Source organism: Anguilla rostrata, chromosome 9, assembly GCF_018555375.3.
Source record: "Anguilla rostrata isolate EN2019 chromosome 9, ASM1855537v3, whole genome shotgun sequence".
In the NCBI taxonomy this organism is placed as follows: Eukaryota; Metazoa; Chordata; class Actinopteri; order Anguilliformes; family Anguillidae; genus Anguilla; species Anguilla rostrata.
Window position 1 is genome coordinate 42,373,055 of NC_057941.1, and position 21,844 is coordinate 42,394,898.

At 50.0% G+C, this 21,844-nt stretch overlaps 1 protein-coding gene across 8 annotated transcripts in view; it reads left to right on the plus strand.

Annotated features, from left to right (window-relative positions):
- The window catches only part of mtmr4 (myotubularin related protein 4), a 78,626-nt gene extending 63,492 nt beyond the window's left edge, over positions 1 to 15,134 (plus strand). For 6 of the 8 annotated variants that reach the window (XM_064352231.1, XM_064352233.1, XM_064352232.1 and 3 more), the window contains 12 exons: positions 893 to 1,006; positions 1,379 to 1,563; positions 4,964 to 5,092; positions 5,574 to 5,685; positions 7,098 to 7,293; positions 7,951 to 8,136; positions 8,574 to 8,744; positions 9,073 to 9,227; positions 9,579 to 10,920; positions 12,060 to 12,197; positions 12,376 to 12,464; positions 13,015 to 15,134. In XM_064352231.1, coding sequence (XP_064208301.1) covers positions 893 to 1,006; positions 1,379 to 1,563; positions 4,964 to 5,092; positions 5,574 to 5,685; positions 7,098 to 7,293; positions 7,951 to 8,136; positions 8,574 to 8,744; positions 9,073 to 9,227; positions 9,579 to 10,920; positions 12,060 to 12,197; positions 12,376 to 12,464; positions 13,015 to 13,192 — 2,995 coding nt within the window. In that variant the 3' untranslated portion in view covers positions 13,193 to 15,134. The remainder of the gene's footprint in view (positions 1 to 892; positions 1,007 to 1,378; positions 1,564 to 4,963; positions 5,093 to 5,573; positions 5,686 to 7,097; positions 7,294 to 7,950; positions 8,137 to 8,573; positions 8,745 to 9,072; positions 9,228 to 9,578; positions 10,921 to 12,059; positions 12,198 to 12,375; positions 12,465 to 13,014) is intronic. The other 2 variants (XM_064352227.1, XM_064352234.1) reach the window with 1 other exon arrangement.
- Positions 15,135 to 21,844: the final 6,710 nt, after the last annotated feature.

The window sequence follows — 21,844 nt, forward strand, 5'->3', positions numbered from 1 at the left end:
TACACTCTTACAGAGCACCCAAATGGGCGTGCGCACACACCTGCGCCTGTGTGTGTATCGAGTGTTCTCGCGTCATGACAACAGGCTGAGAGACACTGAGTCATCCGTTATTTTATTAGAGAGATAAAAGCGATCCATATTCAGCCCTCTTCTGTAGGACACATCCGAGGCCTACTTTTGACACCTTTATTAAATTAGATTTCGGTTTATTTATGAGTCGGATATTTGGAAAACCAACATTTGTCTTTTTATAACCAGCACTTCCTGTTCTCTGTGTGTTTTAACCCTGATTGCTTGCTTGTTCTTTGCGGTTCAGTGTCATTAAATATAATGTTTCACTTGACATTTCGCTCAAATATAACCCTTCTTGATTTATTTTTTATTATGCATTGTACTTTAAAATATCTTTTGGTGTAGTTCACTTTTTGCGTTTTGTTTATAATATAAAAATTTTGGTGTATGTTTTTGATTGGCTCAGACAGTTTTTGTGTTTGATGAAGGATATTTGAGATGTTTAGAGAACCTTCTGCTGACTGGCTTTACAGTGGCATTGGGGTTCTTGTCTAAGGCAAGAAAATGTGCTTCAGTTCCAAAACAGCTTGTACAACTGCTAAAAATCTTAAAACATCCTTCAGTCATTATTTGAGCAAAAACACTCAGTAAAACTGACACAATCAGAAACCTCCAAAATAAGACAACATAGCTTATTCACAATAAAGATGAGTAATAATACTCACTAAATATGGGTAGAATGCTGTGCAGATCATTGCGTTTAGGTGCCTGGGGTGTGATTTCATATTGGCTGTGTACAGTGACGATATTTCTGCGTAGCTGGTTTTGGATCAGGGGTCTTACTCTCCCTCTCTCCCTCTCTCTCTCTCTGTTGTAATAGACTGTGCTCCAGCTACCCACAGAAGCTGCTGGTGCCAGTATGGATCACCGACAAGGAGCTGGAGAGCGTGGCTTCCTTCCGGTCCTGGAAGAGGATTCCTGTTGTGGTGTACAGGTGGGCCCAAATAACACACACACACGTGCATACGCATGCACACACACAGACACCCACACACACACGGTTGTGTACTCACACAGGTACACACACACAATCTCTCTCTCACACACACACAGGTGCGCAGGCGCTCACAGACAGACTAACATACACACATGCGCGCACGCACACACACACACACACACACACACACACTCTTAACGCACAGTCACTGTGCTGACTGAGCCAGTTTAGCTGAGTGCCCATGCTGTAAAAGGAACCGGAAGACCAGGACCGGAGATTCCAGCTCATTTTCTGTTCGAGTCCTCTGTCTGTCCTGTGACGCGCTCGCCGCATTTAACTGCATGCCCCGCTCTCTCTGCGACGCCGCAGGCACCAGCGCAACGGGGCGGTGATCGCGCGCTGCAGCCAGCCCGAGATCAGCTGGTGGGGCTGGAGGAACAAGGAGGACGAGTACCTGGTGACCTCCATCGCCAAGGCCTGCCTGCTGGACCCCGGCACCCGCTCCGTCTGCAGGCCCCGCGGGGAGGGCGGGGACAACTCCGACAGCGACTTCGGTAAGCCCGCCTCTCCTGCCGGTGAACCTTAGAGCGGCGTGTGCCGCCAAAGCGCCGCCTTTCTGTTTGTCTGAGGCCTGGTAATGCCCACATAATATCCTGCACTGTATCCTATCACAGCTGTGTGTGACTGACTATAACCTGCACATGCTCACAGCTGTGTGTGACTGACTATAACCTGCACATGCTCACAGCTGTATGCGTGACTGACTGTGACCTCCTGCACATGCTCACAGCTGTGTGTAACTGACTTTAACCTGCACATGCTCACAGCTGTGTGCGTGACTGACTGTGACCTCCTGCACATGCTCACAGCTGTGTGTGTAACTGACTATAACCTGCACATGCTCACAGCTGTGTGTGTGACTGACTTTAACCTGCACATGCTCACAGCTGTGTGTGTGACTGACTGTAACCTCCTGCACATGCTCACAGCTGTGTGTGTAACTGACTGTAACCTCCTGCACATGCTCACAGCTATGTGTGTAACTGACTGTAACCTGCACATGCTCACAGCTGTGTGTGTAACTGACTTTAACCTGCACATGCTCACAGCTGTGTGTGTAACTGACTGTAACCTCCTGCACATGCTCACAGCTGTGTGTGTAACTGACTGTAACCTCCTGCACATGCTCACAGCTATGTGTGTAACTGACTGTAACCTCCTGCACATGCTCACAGCTATGTGTGTAACTGACTGTAACCTGCACATGCTCACTGCTGTGTGTGTAACTGACTGTAACCTCCTGCACATGCTCACAGCTGTGTGTGTGACTGACTGTAACCTGCACATGCTCACAGCTATGTGTGTAACTGACTGTAACCTCCTGCACATGCTCACAGCTGTGTGTGTAACTGACTGTAACCTCCTGCACATGCTCACAGCTGTGTGTGTAACTGACTGTAACCTGCACATGCTCACAGCTGTGTGTAACTGACTGAAACCTCCTGCACATGCTCACAGCTGTGTGTGTAACTGACTGTAACCTGCACATGCTCACAGCTGTGTGTGACTGACTGACTAACCTGCACATGCTCACAGCTGTGTGCGTGACTGACTGTGACCTCCTGCACATGCTCACAGCTGTGTGTGTAACTGACTATAACCTGCACATGCTCACAGCTGTGTGTAACTGACTGTAACCTGCACATGCTCACAGCTGTGTGTGTAACTGACTGTAACCTCCTGCACATGCTCACAGCTGTGTCTGTAACTGACTGTAACCTGCACATGCTCACTGCTGTGTGTGTAACTGACTTTAACCTGCACATGCTCACAGCTGTGTGTAACTGACTGTGACCTCCTGCACATGCTCACAGCTGTGTGTGTGACTGACTGTAACCTGCACATGCTCACAGCTATGTGTGTAACTGACTGTAACCTCCTGCACATGCTCACTGCTGTGTGTGTAACTGACTGTAACCTGCACATGCTCACAGCTGTGTGTGTAACTGACTGTAACCTGCACATGCGCACAGCTGTGTCGTAACTGACTGTAACCTCCTGCACATGCTCCCCAGCTGTGGTGTGTAACTGACTGTGACCTCCTGCACATGCTCACAGCTGTGTGTGTAACTGACTGTGACCTCCTGCACATGCTCACAGCTGTGTGTGTGACTGACTGTAACCTGCACATGCTCACAGCTATGTGTGTAACTGACTGTAACCTCCTGCACATGCTCACTGCTGTGTGTGTAACTGACTGTAACCTGCACATGCTCACAGCTGTGTGTGTAACTGACTGTAACCTGCACATGCTCACAGCTGTGTGTGTAACTGACTGTAACCTCCTGCACATGCTCACAGCTGTGTGTGTAACTGACTGTGACCTCCTGCACATGCTCACAGCTGTGTGTGTAACTGACTGTGACCTCCTGCACATTCTCACAGCTGTGTGTGTGACTGACTGTAACCTCCTGCACATGCTCACAGCTGTGTGTAACTGACTGTAACCTGCACATGCTCACAGCTGTGTGTAACTGACTGTAACCTGCACATGCTCACAGCTGTGTGTAACTGACTGTAACCTGCACATGCTCACAGCTGTGTGTGACTGACTGTAGCGTGACCCTGGGAGGCCAGGTTCCGTTGTCACGGTTACCCTTTTTCGATCACGCAGGAGTGACTCCTGCATTCTGCCTGCACGTTGCAGAGTTGAGAGGTGACAAAAGATACGACTGACCATTTAATATCGGGAGAGAACCAGAAATCTGATTCAAATTTGCTTCTCTTTGCTTTTTCTCTTCAAACAAAGCACACTGCAACTTTTGACAGCACAAAGGAAAATGACTGTACGAATAAGCGTAGACAGAAAGCCCCTAGAAAACCTTGCGGTTCTGCTTTTGTGGAAACAGCCGAAACGTTAAATGTCACGTCAAGGCAGAGCCGCTTTTGAGTCAGACGCCTCGGCTTTCGTTTGAGCCATCGGAGGCGGAAACGGCGAGGCGCCGCCCCGCCCCGCTCGCCGGTAACGAGCTCGTGCATTCACCTGCCCGACAGGCGACCCAATTAGAGTCCCGGGGACGACGAGCCGGAACAGCCGCGGCCGTGGAGACGCTTCCTAAAAATATCCCCCCCCACCCCCCCCCCCTTTGGGAAACGGCCACGCCAATTACACGCCACAGACTGACACGCGCGCTGGAGCGGAGGGGGAAATTACAGCCAAGATGGCCGCCCGATCCCAGACCAGAACCTCTCTGTGTGCGGAACACGAGGGCGCAGTTTTTCATTTCTCTTTTTTTTTTTTCCTCTTCTGGGGTTTTTTTTTTTTTTTTGTTTGCTGCCCTGTGTTTGTGCGCGAGGCCGAGAGTGTGGGCCTGTGGGCGGAGGTCACTCCGTCGCCGCCAGAGCGGCGTGGACATGAATGGGAACCGCAGGCCGCAGGATCGGGCAGAAAAACGCAGATGTCAAGTGCTCCTCTGAGTGTTTACTGACCTTCTGGCTGCTGGAGCTACTCGTGATCCAGCTAAAGCCGTATTCTATCTACAGTACAGTTTCTGGCCAGTAAGTCGACCCGTGAGTAGTTATTTAAAGATGATTTCCTGGAAGCACTTTTTTTATTGTATGAACAAAATGCTCTTGAATGGGTCGGTAATGACCCTCGCCATGTAGGCTCCTACTGATGTGTTCCTGAGTAAAGCTGATGTTCTTCTCTCCTGGAAATCGCCCCGGCTGAGAGCGTCTGCTAAGTGGCTAATGTAACGTGAAACGCGAAGCTCAGCCCTCGGTCGGTTCTGCAAAATGGCCGCCGGCGTGTTGCGGGCCGGCGTGTGATGTCATGGGGCAGAGGAGGCTCCCATCGATCGGCTCCCGCTGAGGAGCGCGCTCAGCGCAGTGCTATCGACCCCGCGGCTAACGCTCTACCCCCTTCCCCCCCTCTCCTCCCCCCCCCCCACGCAGACTCGTCTCTGACCGTCTGCCCGAGCCCCGATGGCAGCGGCTCGCCTCAGAAGCTCCTCATCCTGGACGCCCGCTCCTACACCGCCGCCGTGGCCAACCGCGCCAAGGGGGGCGGCTGCGAGTGCGAAGGTCAGTGCCAGCGGCGCCGTGCCCCCCCTGCTCCTCCCCCTCACCGCCACACCCCCCTGCCCCTCCCCCTCACCGCCACACCCCCCTGCCCCTCCCCCTCACCGCCACACCCCCTGCTCATCCCACCTCCCCTTCAGAGTCTCACTCAGAGACATGCTCAGTATAGCCTGCTGGGATATTCTCTAAAGCTCACCTCCCTCCATTGAGTTAATAGGCCACACGTGACCCGTTGGCTGTGACACACGTCCTGTCTCTCCATTGCTCCTCCTTTCATAGAATTAGAGTCAGAAGAACAGCTGACTCAGCGAGTAGATGAGGGTTCGATTTGGTTAGGGTGACCATATCTCTCCCCCCCCCGCCCCCGGCCCCCCACAAAATCAGACTGACCCCACACCGCCAGTGACCTCATCAGAGCGTCACCCCTCACGCCGAGGCGATCGCGTTGACGTTGTTAACTGTGCGTTCCTATGTGTGTCTGTAGAATACTACCCCAACTGCGAGGTGATGTTCATGGGCATGGCCAACATCCACTCCATCAGGAACAGCTTCCAGTCCCTGAGAGCCGTCTGCAGCCAGATCCCGGACCCTGGAAAGTAAGTGTCCAGTCTCCTGCTGATCTCCCTAGGACTGTCTGCATGGTTCTGTCAACTCTTTATGATGTCAGTTGACAACATCGCTATCTCCTTCACACAGGAGATGTGTATTCTTAAACTTGTGAACAGGGGGGCTGCTGGGTGTTGTAGTGTGCAGATGAGCCCCTCGATCTGTTATCGAATCTGCACTGTGCCACTGCAGACTCTGGCCGGCAACCCTGCAGCAACATACAATTGGCTCCGGCATCACCCAGGGCAACAGTCGGCCTGGACGATAGTGTCTCTTCGCACACCGCGTCTGACCTTTCGAAATTAGAGGCGATTATTCCACTTCCGACAATGAAGAACAAATCACAAACGCTAAATTGTTGAAGACACAAATTTATGCGGTGTGATAATACTGTGTGATAGCTGAAGAACTTATGAAGGCAGGTTTTTGTTTGTTCTGGGCTGTGATGGAGGGGGAGAGTTCAGTTTACACTGAGCATATAAACCATTCAGTTCAAACTGTAATGTTGCATAATACTGTTGAAACCTAATTATGCAATATTTTGTTTGCCAAACTTCTATTTGTGTTTTCTAAGCATTTATGCGAGCATGCGATGCATCAAATCTTTTTAAATTGTGTTCTCTTGACTGCACGCCCAAACATTCAAATTCCTAAACGTTTTCTGATTCAGTTTTTATATTATTGTTTTACTATTATTATTTACTGTTTATTTGTATTATTTATTTACTTTTTATTTACTTGTTTTTGCATTTTTGACTGAACCAAACCATCGTTGGTGTGAAGAACAAACCCATTCCCTTTAAGACTTACTGTACAAGAGCTGGAGAAAGCGATGTGATTGAATGAGTTCAGGAGATGGAATGAGGGTGAGGGGGAGAGGTGGGGAGTTGAGTAGTGGAAGAGCCGGTATACAGAATCCAGGGATGCTGGGAGGAGGGTGGATGTTTCGTCTCCTTATCTCTCATTTTTTTTTAAATGACGCATTTGCTGAGTGTTTCATCGGCCTGAACTAGTACCGGTTTTGGAATGCTTGACGTTGCTCCAGGTCATCTTGCCAAGGGCAAATCCAGGCCTTTGCAACTGCCCACAAGTTTGGTTTTTGTCCTCTCATAGCATATGGGTTTTTTAATTCTTTATTTTACCAGGAAAACCCCTAAGGTGTATACATAGAACCAACATCACAATGACCAGACACAAAAACGGGTGATACAAGACAGTTTAAACGAGATTTGAGGGAAAAAGGTGCCCTCCTGGGTTATATTATTAAGAATGAAACATTTAAAATCAGAGAACAGTATTCATTTGGAAGATTCCAGAAGATTGCTGATTATCATGCAGCTCCGTTAAATTTACCTTTGGTCCGGTGCTCAAACTGCATTTCTGCTGATCTGTTTCCACACAGCTGGCTGTCTGCCCTGGAAAGCACCCGTTGGCTGCAGCACCTGTCAGTCATGCTGAAGGCAGCCACTCTGGTGTGCTCTGCGGTGGAGAGGGAGGGCCGGCCCGTGCTGGTGCACTGCTCCGACGGCTGGGACCGCACCCCTCAGATAGTGGCCCTGGCCAAAATCCTACTGGATCCCTACTATAGGACAATGGAGGTAAGCCGGGCCCCGCCTCTTTTGGATGACCACACTGGCTTATCAGCTGCAATAGACCTTCATTAGACACCGGTTCAGTCAATGTGGCGTACAGAAGGCATATTGTTTCCCTTCAAAAAAACCTATGATCACTCTCTGGGGAGCTAAAACCCAGAGTCTGGCTTGATGTTTCAATCATTTGTGTACCAACTGTGTCACTCCCCTGTTGTATCCTTGGTAATCATAGCATGGGCCGAATTGAACGCCTTTCCCAATTTCCCCATTTTTAAATGTTTATGTTCATTTCTTAAACAGTTGCAGTATTCAGCATTTTTGTGAAGCTTAAAATGATCATATGACATGGTACAGTGTAATTTTGTGACACGTTTCATACTTGCAGTATGCATGGTTTGTTTAGAGAACAGAGATTTCTCAAGACCTTGTATTAGAAATTCAAAATATGGATGGGTTGTTTTGAAAATAGTTATTTTTTATTTCTAATACAAGGCTAAATAGAATTGATCAGGTCTGTGTTTATCATGCATTCAATTTAGAACCCTCCTTATTTTCCCAAGTTGCATGAATTTCTGGTAGACTGTCTAGTGCACACACGCAGGTGAGGCTGTGACCAGGGGTCAGGTGACGTGACCTCTGCCGCCCCGCCCGTTTACCCCCCAGGGCTTTCAGGTGCTGGTGGAGACGGAGTGGCTGGACTACGGGCACAAGTTCGGGGACCGCTGCGGTCACCAGGAGAACGCGGACGACGTCAGCGAGCAGTGCCCCGTCTTCCTGCAGTGGCTGGACTGCGTGCACCAGCTCCTCAAACAGTTCCCCTGCCTCTTCGAGTTCAACGAGGCCTTCCTGGTCAGTTCCCCCTCTGCCCACTCCCCCTCTCCCCTCTTCCCCCTCTCCCCTTCTCCCCTCTCCCCCCGTCTAACATTTACTGGACACTTGTATTTATTTCTGCAGAATTTAATGTTTTTTATTTCTTTCGGAAAGGATTGCTCAGTTTATGCATTGCTTAATGACCAGTAACTATGGTTGTCTGTGTGTGTGTAGTATGTATGTAGGAATACTGATGTTCTGAACTGGTGAGATGAGAAACTCTTATTTTTTGCTGGTCCGCAACAGCGGGGCCAGCTCTACAAACACGAATGTCTGTGACTGCGTGAGTGATGAAGTTACACCATTGGTCAGCCGAGTTATGAAGTTACACCACTGGTCGGCCGGAGAAGTCCAGCCATATACTATGTTTTGACCTGGTCTTGTTCTAATGTGCTTGTGTTTGCGTGCGTTTGCAGGTGAAACTGGTGCAGCACACCTACTCCTGTCTGTACGGCACCTTCCTGTGCAACAACGCCAAGGAGAGAGAGGCACGGAACGTCTACAAGCGCACCTGCTCTGTCTGGTCCCTGCTCCGCGCTGGCAACAAGAACTTCCAGAACTTTCTGTACATCCCCAGCCATGACATGGTAACCACCACCGCCACCGTGCTGTACCAGAGCAGACCAGGGGGGGAGGGGGCAGAAACTATAGAAATTTTATTTCTAAATTGAATAGGAATCGGTTATCAGCATGTTACTTTTATGTCTGTCTGTCTCTGTCTATCTGTGTGTGTGTGACAGAGAACAAGTGTCAGACGCAAGAGAGTGTGAGGGAGAGAGTCAGAAACGGACTGAGACAGTGTGTGTTAGAGAAGACTGGCTGAGGTAAATAGGCAGGTCTGAGCAGTTTCTCTCTAACTCCTGTCTCTCTCTCTCCCTCCCTCTCTCTCTCTCCCTCCCTCTTTCTCTCTCTCAGGTTCTGCAGCCGGTGTGCCACACCCGGGCGCTGCAGCTGTGGACAGCGGTCTACCTGCCCACCTCCTCCCCCTGCACTGCTGCCGATGACTCCATGGAGCTCTACCTGTCCCCGTCCACCCAGGGGGAGGAGCTCACCTCTCGCTCGCTTGATAGGTCAGTCTCTAAGCCAATCAGCTGCGGCCATGCCCGTCAGCCCATGCATGCATGCAGCTCGGAGTAAGGCTGACAAAATGCACAAGACTATCATATATCTATCTCCATAGAGAGGGTCAGCAAGCTATAATGTCTTTTTTTTCCCCCACAGAAAAATAGAAATCTCTTTTCTGTGATGTTTTATATTTTCCTAGTGCAGCATGTTTATTGTTTGAGAATTGAAATTGAAGTCCAGGTTTAGAGTGAACATTCAAGGATACTCTTGCACATAGTGCCTCCTTGTGGTAATAAAAGGAAGCACGCCATTCTGAAAATGCATTTGCATGATTTATGAATTTGTCTTTCCTGCAGGCTTCCCAAGACGCGCTCAATGGACAACCTGGTCTCTGCCTGTGAGAACGGGGTGCCCTTAACCCGCACCTCCAGTGACCCCAACCTCAACAAGCACTGCCAAGAGGACAGGCCTGCTCTCGAACCCGCGCCAGGCGTGGGAGGGGGCACAGCGGACGGCCCAGAGAAGGCCGCAACAGAGACTGAAGGGTACAGCCAGGGCCCGGGGGTGGAGACTTTCACCCAGGCCCCTCCCACTGACCTCGAGGAGGAGGGGCTAAGCAGCGAGAACTGCATCACCTTAAAGGAGCCCTGTCTGACCACCCAGCCCCTGCCCTCGCTGCACTGCGCCTCCCCGCTGGAGGCGGCTGACCCCGCCCCCGTCCTCCCCCTGGCCCCGCCCCTGGCAAACGGCCACGCCTTCCCGATCCCGCCCCCTTTGCTGGGAGCGGAGGCGGAGTCCCGGACTGCCGACCGCACCCCTTCCCCCAACGCGGACGCTCACATCCTCACCGTCTGCAACGGCCCCCCGGCGGGCGGCAGGGACCGCCCGACGGCCCCGCCCACGGCCGTGGAGCTGCTGACCTTCAAGAACCTGTCCCCGGCGTCCCCTGCGGAGGACTCCGCCCGGACGCCGGCGGAGCAGAGAGCCAAGCCGCCGCACGTCAAAGCAGCGCGCCCGGCCGCCGCGGACGAAGAGCGGGAGGAGGAGGAGGACCGGGAGGACGAGGAGGAGGAGGAGGAAGAGGACGCGGAGGAAGAGGAGGAGGAGGAGGAGGGGCGCTCGGGCCGCGCCCACCCCGACGGCGGGCGGGTGGCGCGGAGGCTGCAGTGCCAGAGGCAGCTGGGCGAGCTGGGCCTGCTGGGCTCTCGCTGGGAGAGCATGCAGGGCCTGGTGCAGTCGGCCTGCGGGGCCTTCCAGCCCGGCTCCCAGGGCCGGCGGCTGGCGGGCAGGCTGCTGCGCGCCCAGGGCATGGCGCCCAGCGGGCAGTGCTGCCGCCGGGAGAGCGCCCGCCCCCCCGCCTGCAGCCCCGTCCACGCCGGCTGGCTGTCGGCCGTGCGAAGCTCCGCCCTCTGCTCGTCCCGGCTGCTGGCGGCCCCGCCCCCCTCCTCGTCCTCCTCCTCCTCCTCGCCGCCGCCGCCGCCGGCGCCGCAGCAGCAGCCCGCCCCCGCCTACCTGGACGACGACGGGCTGCCGGTCGCCATGGACGCGGTGCAGCAGCGTCTGCGGCAGATCGAGGCGGGGTACAAGCAGGAGGTGGAGGTGCTGCGCAGGCAGGTGCGCCAGCTGCAGATGAGGCTGGAGAGCAAGCAGTACTGCACCCCCCCCTCCGAGCCCGACGTGGACTACGAGGATGACATCGTGAGTGACCCCCCGCCAGACCCGTTCCTACCCCTGCTCACCCGCGCTTCCTAAATTGTCGGTCGTTACCCCTTGGCGGGTGACCAGTTGAGATAAGTCACGAGATAAAGATGGAAGAATGTGTACTGGACATCATACGCGCTCCATTCACGTCCACACCAGTCAAATTACACACTGCACCTGTTACTTATTCTGCACTGATTACAGTGCACATGTAGGTTTTAGACATTTTGGACAGCGTGTTATATATCACTGCGTGGTGCACTGTGTGGTGCTCGCATGGAATGACTCATTCCTCTAGGGCTCCCAAGGTCCTTGAAGACCCTTGAAAATATGTTCATCCTGCAAAGTCACAGGAACAGTCATGAAAAGTACTTAAATGTTCCTCTGATCTTAAAAAGTTAAATTCCAGAAATGAACAGGGTTCTTACAAAGTGCTTCAAATGCTTGAAGTTGATGCCCACCAATTGAAGTACTGAAATGCCTTTTTTCATGAAGTGCTTGAAAAGGTCCTTAAAACTAAAATGATCTAGTCTCTAAAATTGACATTTTACAAAGAATTTTGTGGAACACAATTTACCAACATTTGCCCATTATAATTTGCTATATTTTCAATAGAATAAAGACTACCATTGTAAAATATGGTGTACCATTTTTTACTATTTTCATCTAAGTATACTGTTATGCTTTTGTTATGCATTTCAGTTACTTGTTTTTTTCTAGGTCATTGAAAATGGGGAAATAATGCTTGAATAAGTACTTGAAAGTCCTTGAATTTAATTTCACCATGTCTGTGTGAATCCCTGAATAAAACAAAACCACAGTAAATGACATGCATATTTATTTGTTAACTCGGTAGCTTGATATCCCTTACTATCAAGTCTTGTTGATAGGAATGCTAATAAATTGTGTAGCTCACTGTTTAACTCCCACCAGCAAAAGTCAACGGTCACCAGAGTGTGTGCCTTTTGTAATAATTTGCTTCAAAATATATATATATGTCTGGTATGTCCAGGTCCTTTGAAGTCAGATTTGAAAATATTAGTCTGTCTTTAGTCTTTCTGACCTCACAAAAGTAGCTCTGACTAAATGTAAATTGTGTGTGAACCCCGCCCCCTATCCCCCCCCCCTTCTTGCAGACCTGCCTGCGGGAGTCGGACGACAGCGAGGAGGAGGACTCCCTGTCGGACCGTAGCGAGGACCGCTTCTCGGAGGGCAGCTGGGACCGGGTGGAGCGGAAGGACACAGAGGTCAGCGTCCCTGAGTGCCTCCTCCAGGTCCCTCCTCTTTACCTTGATCTCTAACCCGCCGATTCTCCCCCACGCCCCCCTCCCCCCCCCGCCGCCCCCCTGACTAACGGCAGGGCGCCTCGCATGCGCGCGCGTCTGTGTGTGCGAGCGGGGGTGTGACGCCGTTCTGACGCCGTGTCTCCCCCATCTCCCCCCCCCCCCTCAGGTGACCCGCTGGGTTCCCGATCACATGGCCTCACACTGCTTCAGCTGCGACTGCGAGTTCTGGATAGTCAAGCGACGTCATCACTGCAGGTGGGTTCCGCCGGCTTCGACCGAACAGTCCTGTCTCGTCAAAAAAAACGTTGTTCGTTCATTTAACGACCCTAATGTAGCGGTTCTAGAAAATCGTAAGTGCGCTCTAAGGTTGAGCTCCTGAGCCGGTGTGTGCTGGTTAGTCATTTAGAGAACGTTCTGGCTAAAAGACACACCCGCTGGCTTTACGCCCGTGTGATCGTTTGGTCCTGAGGCCGCATCACTAGTCATGAGCTACATTTTGTAGTTCTGATGCAGTGATGTCATAACACAGAGGTGGTCAACAAGGGTCACATCTGTTTCTGGTTTTCATGGCAACTTCTGGCCTTAATTATTTCATTAGCCATAACATTTACACCATCTGACATCTTAGCCACATTTCTTGATAAGTGCAAAAATGACAGACGAACTGTTCTTGTATCCCTGTATGAAATGTTTTACTGTGAACTAGTGCTGGTGCTCACAGCCAGTTAGCCTAGCTCATTTGGAAAGGTTCAGCGAGGGCCTAAACTGAACCTCCCCCCCGTGCGACCCTCTGTTGTTGACGCAGGAACTGCGGCAACGTGTTCTGCAAGGACTGCTGCCACCTGAAGCTGCCCATCCCGGATCAGCAGCTGTACGACCCCGTGCTGGTGTGCAACTCCTGCCACGAGCTGCTGCTGGAGTCGCGCACGCGCGAGATGCGCAGCCAGCAGCTGAAGAAGCCCATCGCCACCGCCTCCAGCTGAGAGCCCCGCCCTCCCCTGCCCTGGCCGGCCCCGCCCCTCGACCGGCGCCGCTTCTCCACACTCCGCTTTCCAGCCGACGAGCCGGGCCTCTTCACCACCGACGCGCCCACCCCCCCCCCCCACCTCCCACCCCCCACACCCACACCCCACACCCCCGCCTCTTCATCGGTCTCGGCTGCGGGTGAGAGGACCGCGTTTTCCGGAGCCAAAGCTTGCGGCGGGCCCCGAGAGCGACGTGGAGGGAGAGAAGACGGACGGACGAAAGGAGGGAGGGAGGAAAAGGAGGAGAGTAGGAAGCAGAGGGTTCGGAGGGGTCGGATCCCTGACCAAGCGGAGCCCCTCGGACTATCTTTCTCTGCGGTGAGGCCTCAGCGTCCCGCTGCTGTGCTGGTGAGAGGGTGCTGCTGGACGCCCCGGGCCCCCCCCCCCCCCCCCCAGTCCAGCACTCAGACCTATGCACCCTGAACTCTGCGTCCTGTCACACGCCACCTACAGACAATCTCGTCTACCGGACTGTGGGGACTCCCAGGCCCTGGATCTGTGTGTTGGAGGCTCTCTATTTAAAATGCTGCTACAGTATTTGAGATTTATTTTTCATTTTGTGCACTACAAAGCCGTTTGTATATTTTGAGGGAATTGGAGACCAAGCCGGGCGGAGAGGAAGGGAGAACTCTGCCGTGGTCGTCTGTTGTATCTTCTTGTGGGCCGCGACTGTTGCCGGAATGTAATGTTCGAAATGAGAGAGTGAGCCAGAGAGAGAGAGAGAGATGCAATGTTCAGAGGGAAGGAAAGAGAGAGAGAACCAACAAACAAACAAACTGGAAAGCCGATACGGTTTATGTTCATGTGCGTAGATTGGTTGTGTACTTGTCTGTTCTTGCAGTGTATTTTAAATATCACAGTTATGCAGTTCTGTGTCTTTCAAACGCTAACCTGAATATAGCATTGTTGTGATGTTCCTCAGTTTGGGAATGCAGTAAGGGCCCCATGCCCTTTTATCAGTTTACCTGTCTTTTTTTTTTGGAGAAAAAAGCTGAACTGAACAACCTGTCAGAAAAAAATGAATTCAAACTGTTCAGGTAAGCCAACAAGCCATCTTTTTTCTTCCCCCCCCCCCCTCCCCTCCCCCAGATGGAACATCGTTCCTAGCCACACTGCACATTCGACTTATGATAGGATAGGTCCTCACTTATGGAAATTAACATTCTAGAGCAGAACGGATGTTCTACGAACATGAGCGAAAAATATTTCGGAGAAATGAACGTTCAAAGTACGGCGTTTGGGAGAGTTCACGTGAGTGTGCAGTAATTGTCTTTCTACATCATGGTTGTGTCCCTGTGTATGGAGTCCTTTCTCAAAACATCTTTTAAACATTACATGATGGCTAGGAAGCCCCATAAGAACGTACAAAAGTACATCGAAATTCTTTTTTTTTTTGGTCGTGATTCCCGCACACCGTTCTCTTGAAAGGGTATGTGTTATTGTTGGATGGTGTTCCTCAAAAAAAAAAAAAAGAAATAGTGCCATTTTTTGTTGTTAAAATTTTCTTTTTGTACTTTTTTCATGGATTGCATCCAGGTAACTAATTGGAACTGCTTGATAAGGTAACGGTACAAATAGCTAGCTGCTTAACGAGAAGGATTTTTTTTTTTTTTTCCATAAGCTCGACAGGGAAATTTAAATTAGATTAAAGTTTCAGAAATAAAAAGACTGTGAAAATTGAATTAATTAGCAGGCCTTCTCTGTTGCCTAATGTTTCGGGTCTGTCTTTCAGTGGTGTTGATGAAGGCAAAAAAGAACCCAGAAATGTAATATATCTAGTAATCCAATCTGTACTAGTGGCTAAAACTGTCACCTAGTGAATACTTGTTGTAAAGAATTGCACTGTACAAGTGAAATCCCATGGGTTAAATAAAAAAAAGATCTATATATCTATATCAGGGATTTGTGTCTGTGAGATTTCTTTCTCTACATTTTGTTGGCTGAGCTCTCCACTGCATTGGATGGTGTTTCACCATAACCGGTGGATTTTTCAGACTTTCTGCTGTGGTAAGAACATGCTACTGATGCAGTATTCAACACATTATCAGTCTGAGTGGAATTACTTGAATCTGGCTGGTGGTGTGGATTTTAATAAAAAATGTAGCCTATAAATGAAACCTCTAAAATCTAAATCTGTAATGCAGTCAGACCTCAGGCACATTTTATACAAGCAACTGCTGTACTTCTGTCCTCAACAATCATCAATGTCCCCAGACTACTCAATTAGATGCAGGTGCTGACTGGACTGTTCCTCTGACTGACAGGGCCTTTAAACAGTGGTGGCTCAGCGCACAGCTGTTCATACACAGCTTTACATTGACCGGCACAAGGGTTAGCATCTTGTCCAGCTTCTGCATGAAGGGCCACAGGGCACAATGTGTTTTTGGTGAAGTGTAAAGCACTTTACTTGGAACGGACAGAATGTCATTTTTAATGGTTAAAATGTTACTTGGCTGTGATGATGTAATGTAGAGTAGTGTTTTTTTTTAAATTGGCATGGATTAATAGTGACAGAATGGTAACGAATGTAGTGTTCATCTAGTGAAGCAACTGTTGAGCATTGCGTGGTGTTGCAATGCATTATTGTTTTACAGGAATGGCCATAATTTGGCATAATCACTATACCATCTGCCCTAAGGAACAACATGCTAAATGATGGAAATTAAGGAGCAGTTGTTTTGCCATCTAGGACCAAATCACAGATGGACCCGCAGAAAATGTGTACAAAACTTTGTGCCCTGATTTTCTTTTTAGGTGTCAGCCTGAAACCATGCATTTTTGCAACACGATGCTTGCACATAATTCCATCTATTTGCAAGTTATTCATTTAAGGTATTTAAAAAAACACTATTAGCTGAAAACTATTAGACTGGTGTATTAAGGATTTTAAATCACCTGATTGGAAGCACCATAGTTTAAACGTAGCATGTATTTCATTCACTCTGTTACCTCTTCCCTTTTCAAGTAGCCTACACGCTCGCGACAAATTTAATATCGTTAAATGCGCGCCTGCATGGTTTGAATTCACGGAGGCTCGGGAGGGATTGGCCTCCTTACTGGTCGGGGCATCCCTACAGGTCTATGAAAATCCAAGGTGGATCTACTTCTGTGGGTCACTGTGCCGCATGTCATTGACGGCAGTGGGTAATTTTCAGCCTCTGACCCTGTACTGCACTGAATGTACTGCATCCAGCCTCCGAGTCAGAAAGAAGTATTAACGAAACACATAAAACCGAACATAAACATATACAATTGGATAGACTGAAGGGGATTTATTGATCTATACACGCCGAATTTGGTTGTTATGAAGAGATATTGTTACTTAGCTACCGTGTTAAAAACTAATTCCGGAATCCTGATGTTTTGAAACAATAATAACACGTTGCGTTCTAAGAGGTCATTGATTTAATGCTGTCGAGATGTCAAAAACAATGTCCTTCAAAAGTAAATTTGAGTTTGAACACTGCAATTTTATTTGGTTACAATAAAAATGCTGGTCATAACACCTAGGAATAGAAACGTACAAGCTAGTAGTAATTCGGTAACTAAGTTTATTAACGAAACTTGTCTGTTTACACACTAGTAACTAAGGTATCGAACATTTCTAGGCAACACAATGCAAAAATAACCAACGTCACAGTGAAATAAGAATCATTGTAAATTCGCTCTTTTATCTTCACAATGATGTCACAGACGTACATGTACACTGAAAATTTACAACCAATTCATCATTGATCATTATTACTTCAGCTCACTGAACAAGACGAAACACTGCAAACTACCAAAATGAGCTTCAAGTATTCATTTTTATGTTGTTGTCCGGTAAGTACTTAATCTTTATATTTAATTGTCCATGGTATCGCCTTTTTGTACATTCGTATCTATTGGTTTCATCTCATAAATCGTTCTCTTGCACAAAACAGACATGGGATTAATATAATATATAATGGAGTAGCTATTTTAAAAATAATCAAATGCAAACATATTTTCTCTGAATAGCGTTTTTCAATTTAGAGTGTTTTGTTGGGTATGTTTTATCGTAGAATTATTTAGGATGTAGTTTAACATAAACAGAAGTCAATAACCTATAATCAGGGTGTAAAATTCATTATAAAATATGATCTTACATAATTGTTAGACTGAGGTTTAAACTGGCAGTAAGACAGTATTCTTTATTCAAATGACAAGAACAATGTACCGTATTGTGGTGTGTAAAACATTATCTCTGTGTCAGGAAAACAGGTATTTATATGATTAATAATTTTTAAAACACGTTGGCCCAGGTAAAGGATGATGAGAAGAAGAAGACTAAGAAGAAATGTAAAAAAGGGAAGAAAGGAAAGAAGGCACAGTCAGCATCTGCAGACCAACTGGCCCTAAATAACAACTGCCCCGAGAAGACAGCGGTTACCATCGGCTGTGGGGAGGGGCCGGCTGTTACTATGGTCTGCACGGAAGAAACATCTATTGCTATCGACTGCGCTAACGAGATAGCTCTTACTATTGCCTGCGCTGAGGAAACAGTTGCTACTATCGCCTGCGTGAAAGAGTCAGCTCAAACTCTTACCTGTGCAGGGGAGACATCTCTTTCTATCAACCGCACAGACGAGCCAGCAGATACCATCAGCTGTGCTGAGCCAGCTCTTAACATCGGATGCACGAAAGTGGCACTTCTTACCATCGCCCGCGCAGAGGAGCTAACCCCTAACATCGAATGCACTGAGCAAGATCTTACCATTGACTGTGTGAAAAAGCCAACTCCTACCATTGACTGCGTAAAGGTACCCACTCCTATCATCGCCTGCGCAGACGAGCGAGCTGTTAACATCGACTACGCAGAGACGCCGGCTTTTAACATCAACGGCGTAAAGGAAACATCTCGTACCACCGACTCCGTGGAGGGGTCTGATGTTACCCTCAACTGCGTAGAGCCAGCTTTGACCATTGAATGGATGAGAGAGGCAGATCGTTCCTTTGACCGCGCCGAGCAGCCAACGCCTACCATCGACTGCGTTGAGCAGCCAATGCCCACCATCGACCGCGTTGAGCAGCCAACGCCCGCCATCGACTGCGTTGTGCAGGCCGCCATGGACTGCGTTGAGCTGCTAACGCCCACCATGGACTGCGTTGTGCAGCCCACCATCGACTGCATTGAGCAGCCAAGCCGCCATCGACTGCGTTGAGCTGCCAACGCCCGCATCACGCGTGAGCAGCCCGCTATCGACTGCGTTGAGCTGCCAACGCCCGCCATCGACTGCGTTGAGCAGCCAACGCCCGCCATCGACTGCTGAGCAGCCCGCTATCGACTGCGTTGAGCAGCCAACGCCTGCCATCGACTGCGCTGAGCAGCCCGCTATCGACTGCGCTGAGCTGCCAACGCCCGCCATCGACTGCGTTGAGCAGCCCGCTATCGACTGCGTTGAGCTGCCAACGCCCGCCATCGACTGCGTTGAGCAGCCAACGCCCGCCATCGACTGCGTTGAGCTGCCAACGCCCGCCATCGACTGCGTTGAGCAGCCCGACATCGACTGCGTTGAGCTGCCAACGCCCGCCATCGACTGCGTTGAGCAGCCCGCCATCGACTGCGTTGAGCTGCCAACGCCCGCCATCGACTGCGTTGAGCAGCCAACGCCCGCCATCGACTGCGTTGAGCTGCCAACGCCCGCCATCGACTGCGTTGAGCAGCCCGCAATCGACTGCGTTGAGCTGCCAACGCCCGCCATCGACTGCGTTGAGCTGCCAACGCCCGCCATCGACTGCGTTGAGCTGCCCGCCATCGACTGCGTTGAGCTGCCAACGCCCGCCATCGACTGCGTTGTGCAGCCCACCATCGACTGCGTTGTGCAGCCAACGCCCGCCATCGACTGCGTTGTGCAACCCACCATCAACTGCGTTGAGCAGCCCGCCATCGACTGCGTTGAGCAGCCAACGCCCGCCATCGACTGCGTTGAGCTGCCAACGCCCGCCATCGACTGCGTTGAGCAGCCAACGCCCGCCATCGACTGCGTTGAGCTGCCCGCCATCGACCGCGTTGAGATGCCAACGCCCACCATCGACTGTGTTGAGCAGCCCGCCATCGACCGCGTTGAGCAGCCCGACATCGACTGCGTTGAGCTGCCCGCCATCGACTGCGTCGAGCTGCCAACGCCCGCCATCGACTGCGTTGAGCTGCCAACGCCCGCCATCGACTGCGTTGAGCTGCCAACGCCCACCATCGACTGCGTTGTGCAGCCAACGCCCGTCATCGACTGCGTTGTGCAGCCCACCATCGACTGCGTGGTGCAGCCCGTCATCAACTGCGTCGAGCTGCCAACGCCCGCCATCGACTGCGTTGAGCTGCCAACGCCCGCCATCGACTGCGTTGAGCAGCCAACGCCCACCATCGACTGCGTTGAGCAGCCAACGCCCGCCATCGACTGCGTTGAGCAGCCAACGCCCGCCATCGACTGCGTTGTGCAGCCCACCATCGACTGTGTTGCGCAGCCCATCATCGACTGCATTGAGCTGCCAACGCCCACCATCGACTGCGTTGTGCAGCCCGCTATCGACTGCGTTGAGCAGCCAACGCCCACCATCGACTGCGTTGAGCAGCTAATGCCCGCCATCGACTGCGCTGAGCTGCCAATGCCCACCGTGGACTGCGTTGAGCAGCCAACGCCTGCCATCGACTGCGTTGAGCTGCCAACGCCCACCATCGACTGCGTTGAGCTGCCAACGCCCACCATCGACTGCGTTGAGCAGCCAACGCCCGCCATCGACTGCATTGTGCAGCCAACGCCCACCATCGACTGCGTTGTGCAGCTCGCCATGGACTGCGTTGAGCTGCCAACGCCCACCGTGGACTGCGTTGTGCAGCCCACCATCGACTGCGTTGAGCAGCCAACGCCCGCCATCGACTGCGTTGAGCTGCCAACGCCCGCCATCGACTGCGTTGAGTCGTCATCCCTGACTGATGATCATAATGAGCAAAAAGACCTAAAGAAGAAAAAGAAGAAGAAATGGTCATTAAAGAAAGGAAAGAAGGGGACAAAGGAAAAGTCAGTGTCCCTGACAGTCCACTGCTCAGAACAATCAATCCTGACCCTCGACTGCGTAGGGCGAACATTGGCCCAGCACATCGACTGCGCAGAACAATCTGCTGTTGACATTGAGTGTGCAGCAGCTCTTAAAATTGATTGCACAGATTTTCCATCCGTGTTTGCTGGTCATACTGAGCAGGAAGAAGAACAAAAGAAGAAAGAAAAGAAGAAACATTCTTTGAAGAAAGGGAAGAAGGGGACAAAGATAGTCCACTGCTCAGAAGAGCCAGTCCTGACTCTCCACTGTGCAGAGCAGACATCGGCCCGTACCATCGACCGTGCAGAGCAGGCATCGGTCCAGAACCTTGACTGTGCAGAACAGACATCGACCCGTAACATCGGCCATGCAGAGCAGACATCAGTCCAGAACATCAGCCATGCAGAGCAGCCAGCTCTTCCGATTGTCTGCGTAGAAAATGCTGCTCTGTCCATTGACTGCACAAAACAACAAAGGTAGTGTTTTTCACTTCACTTCGTTTAATTTCATTTTGCCACTTATGTTTGCTGCCCGGGCACTCAAAAGCAAAATTGATTTATTGTGTTTATTCTATACTCATTTCTGTTCCATAGGCTGGCATTCCAAAGCTTTAGGAAGTTCCAGGAGGAACACAACATCCAGAAGGAGACCCAGAGGAATACGATTGATCACACTGTTCTTGGGTAAGAATCACAATCAGTTTATTCAAGCTGCACAATGGAATGAATGTGCTGCATCCTATTGACAGGCACCAAAGAAAAACAAATCAGGCATCTTTTGCACTCCCTTTCTCTAGTGTTCTTAAATTTACTCTTAAATGTTCTCCAGAAATTATTATTGATCAGAACTCTGTTATATTTATTATATTGTTCTGGGAGTAGGTAAATACAGATGGAGTAAGGTATGCACATTAGAATTGGTGTGCTATCTGGACTGCTTTATTTTTCATACTCTTCCATCCTATATCATTTTATTGTATAATTTCTTCATCTTCCCAACCCCTGTCTCTGAGACTCTGAGGTCTTTGTTTGGAAAACTCTTGTCAGTTCATGTATTGAAGAAATAGAAACAAGCCCATTCATTGTCTCTGAATGACCTATTATTATCTGACTTCCACACAGTAACAGAGTAGGGATGTGTTCATGTCTCTGCCACAGGTTCCCAAACATCGGGAACACCTGTTACATGAACGCAACCCTCCAGAGTCTCTTCAGTCTCCAAATTTTCTCCCAGGACATCAGGGGAGAGGAAGGCTGCTGGAGGTCAAATCTGACAGCTTTACTGAAGTATGTAGATATCTATCATTACTGATCTGCAGATATTAGTGCTGTTATGGACAGCACTTTTATGCCAGTGTTTTTGTATTGGCTATGGATTAATGGTGGAAAAGGTATTGTCTGTTTATCTGCTTTTAAAAATGTACTCAGCCCAAGAAATCACATGAAAATACATTTTAACTATGTTTATTGAAAAACGTTTGTGAATGACAGCTGAAAACTGTTTTTGTGTCCCTATTATAAGTTATTTTTTCATTAAAGAATTATATTGCTACGA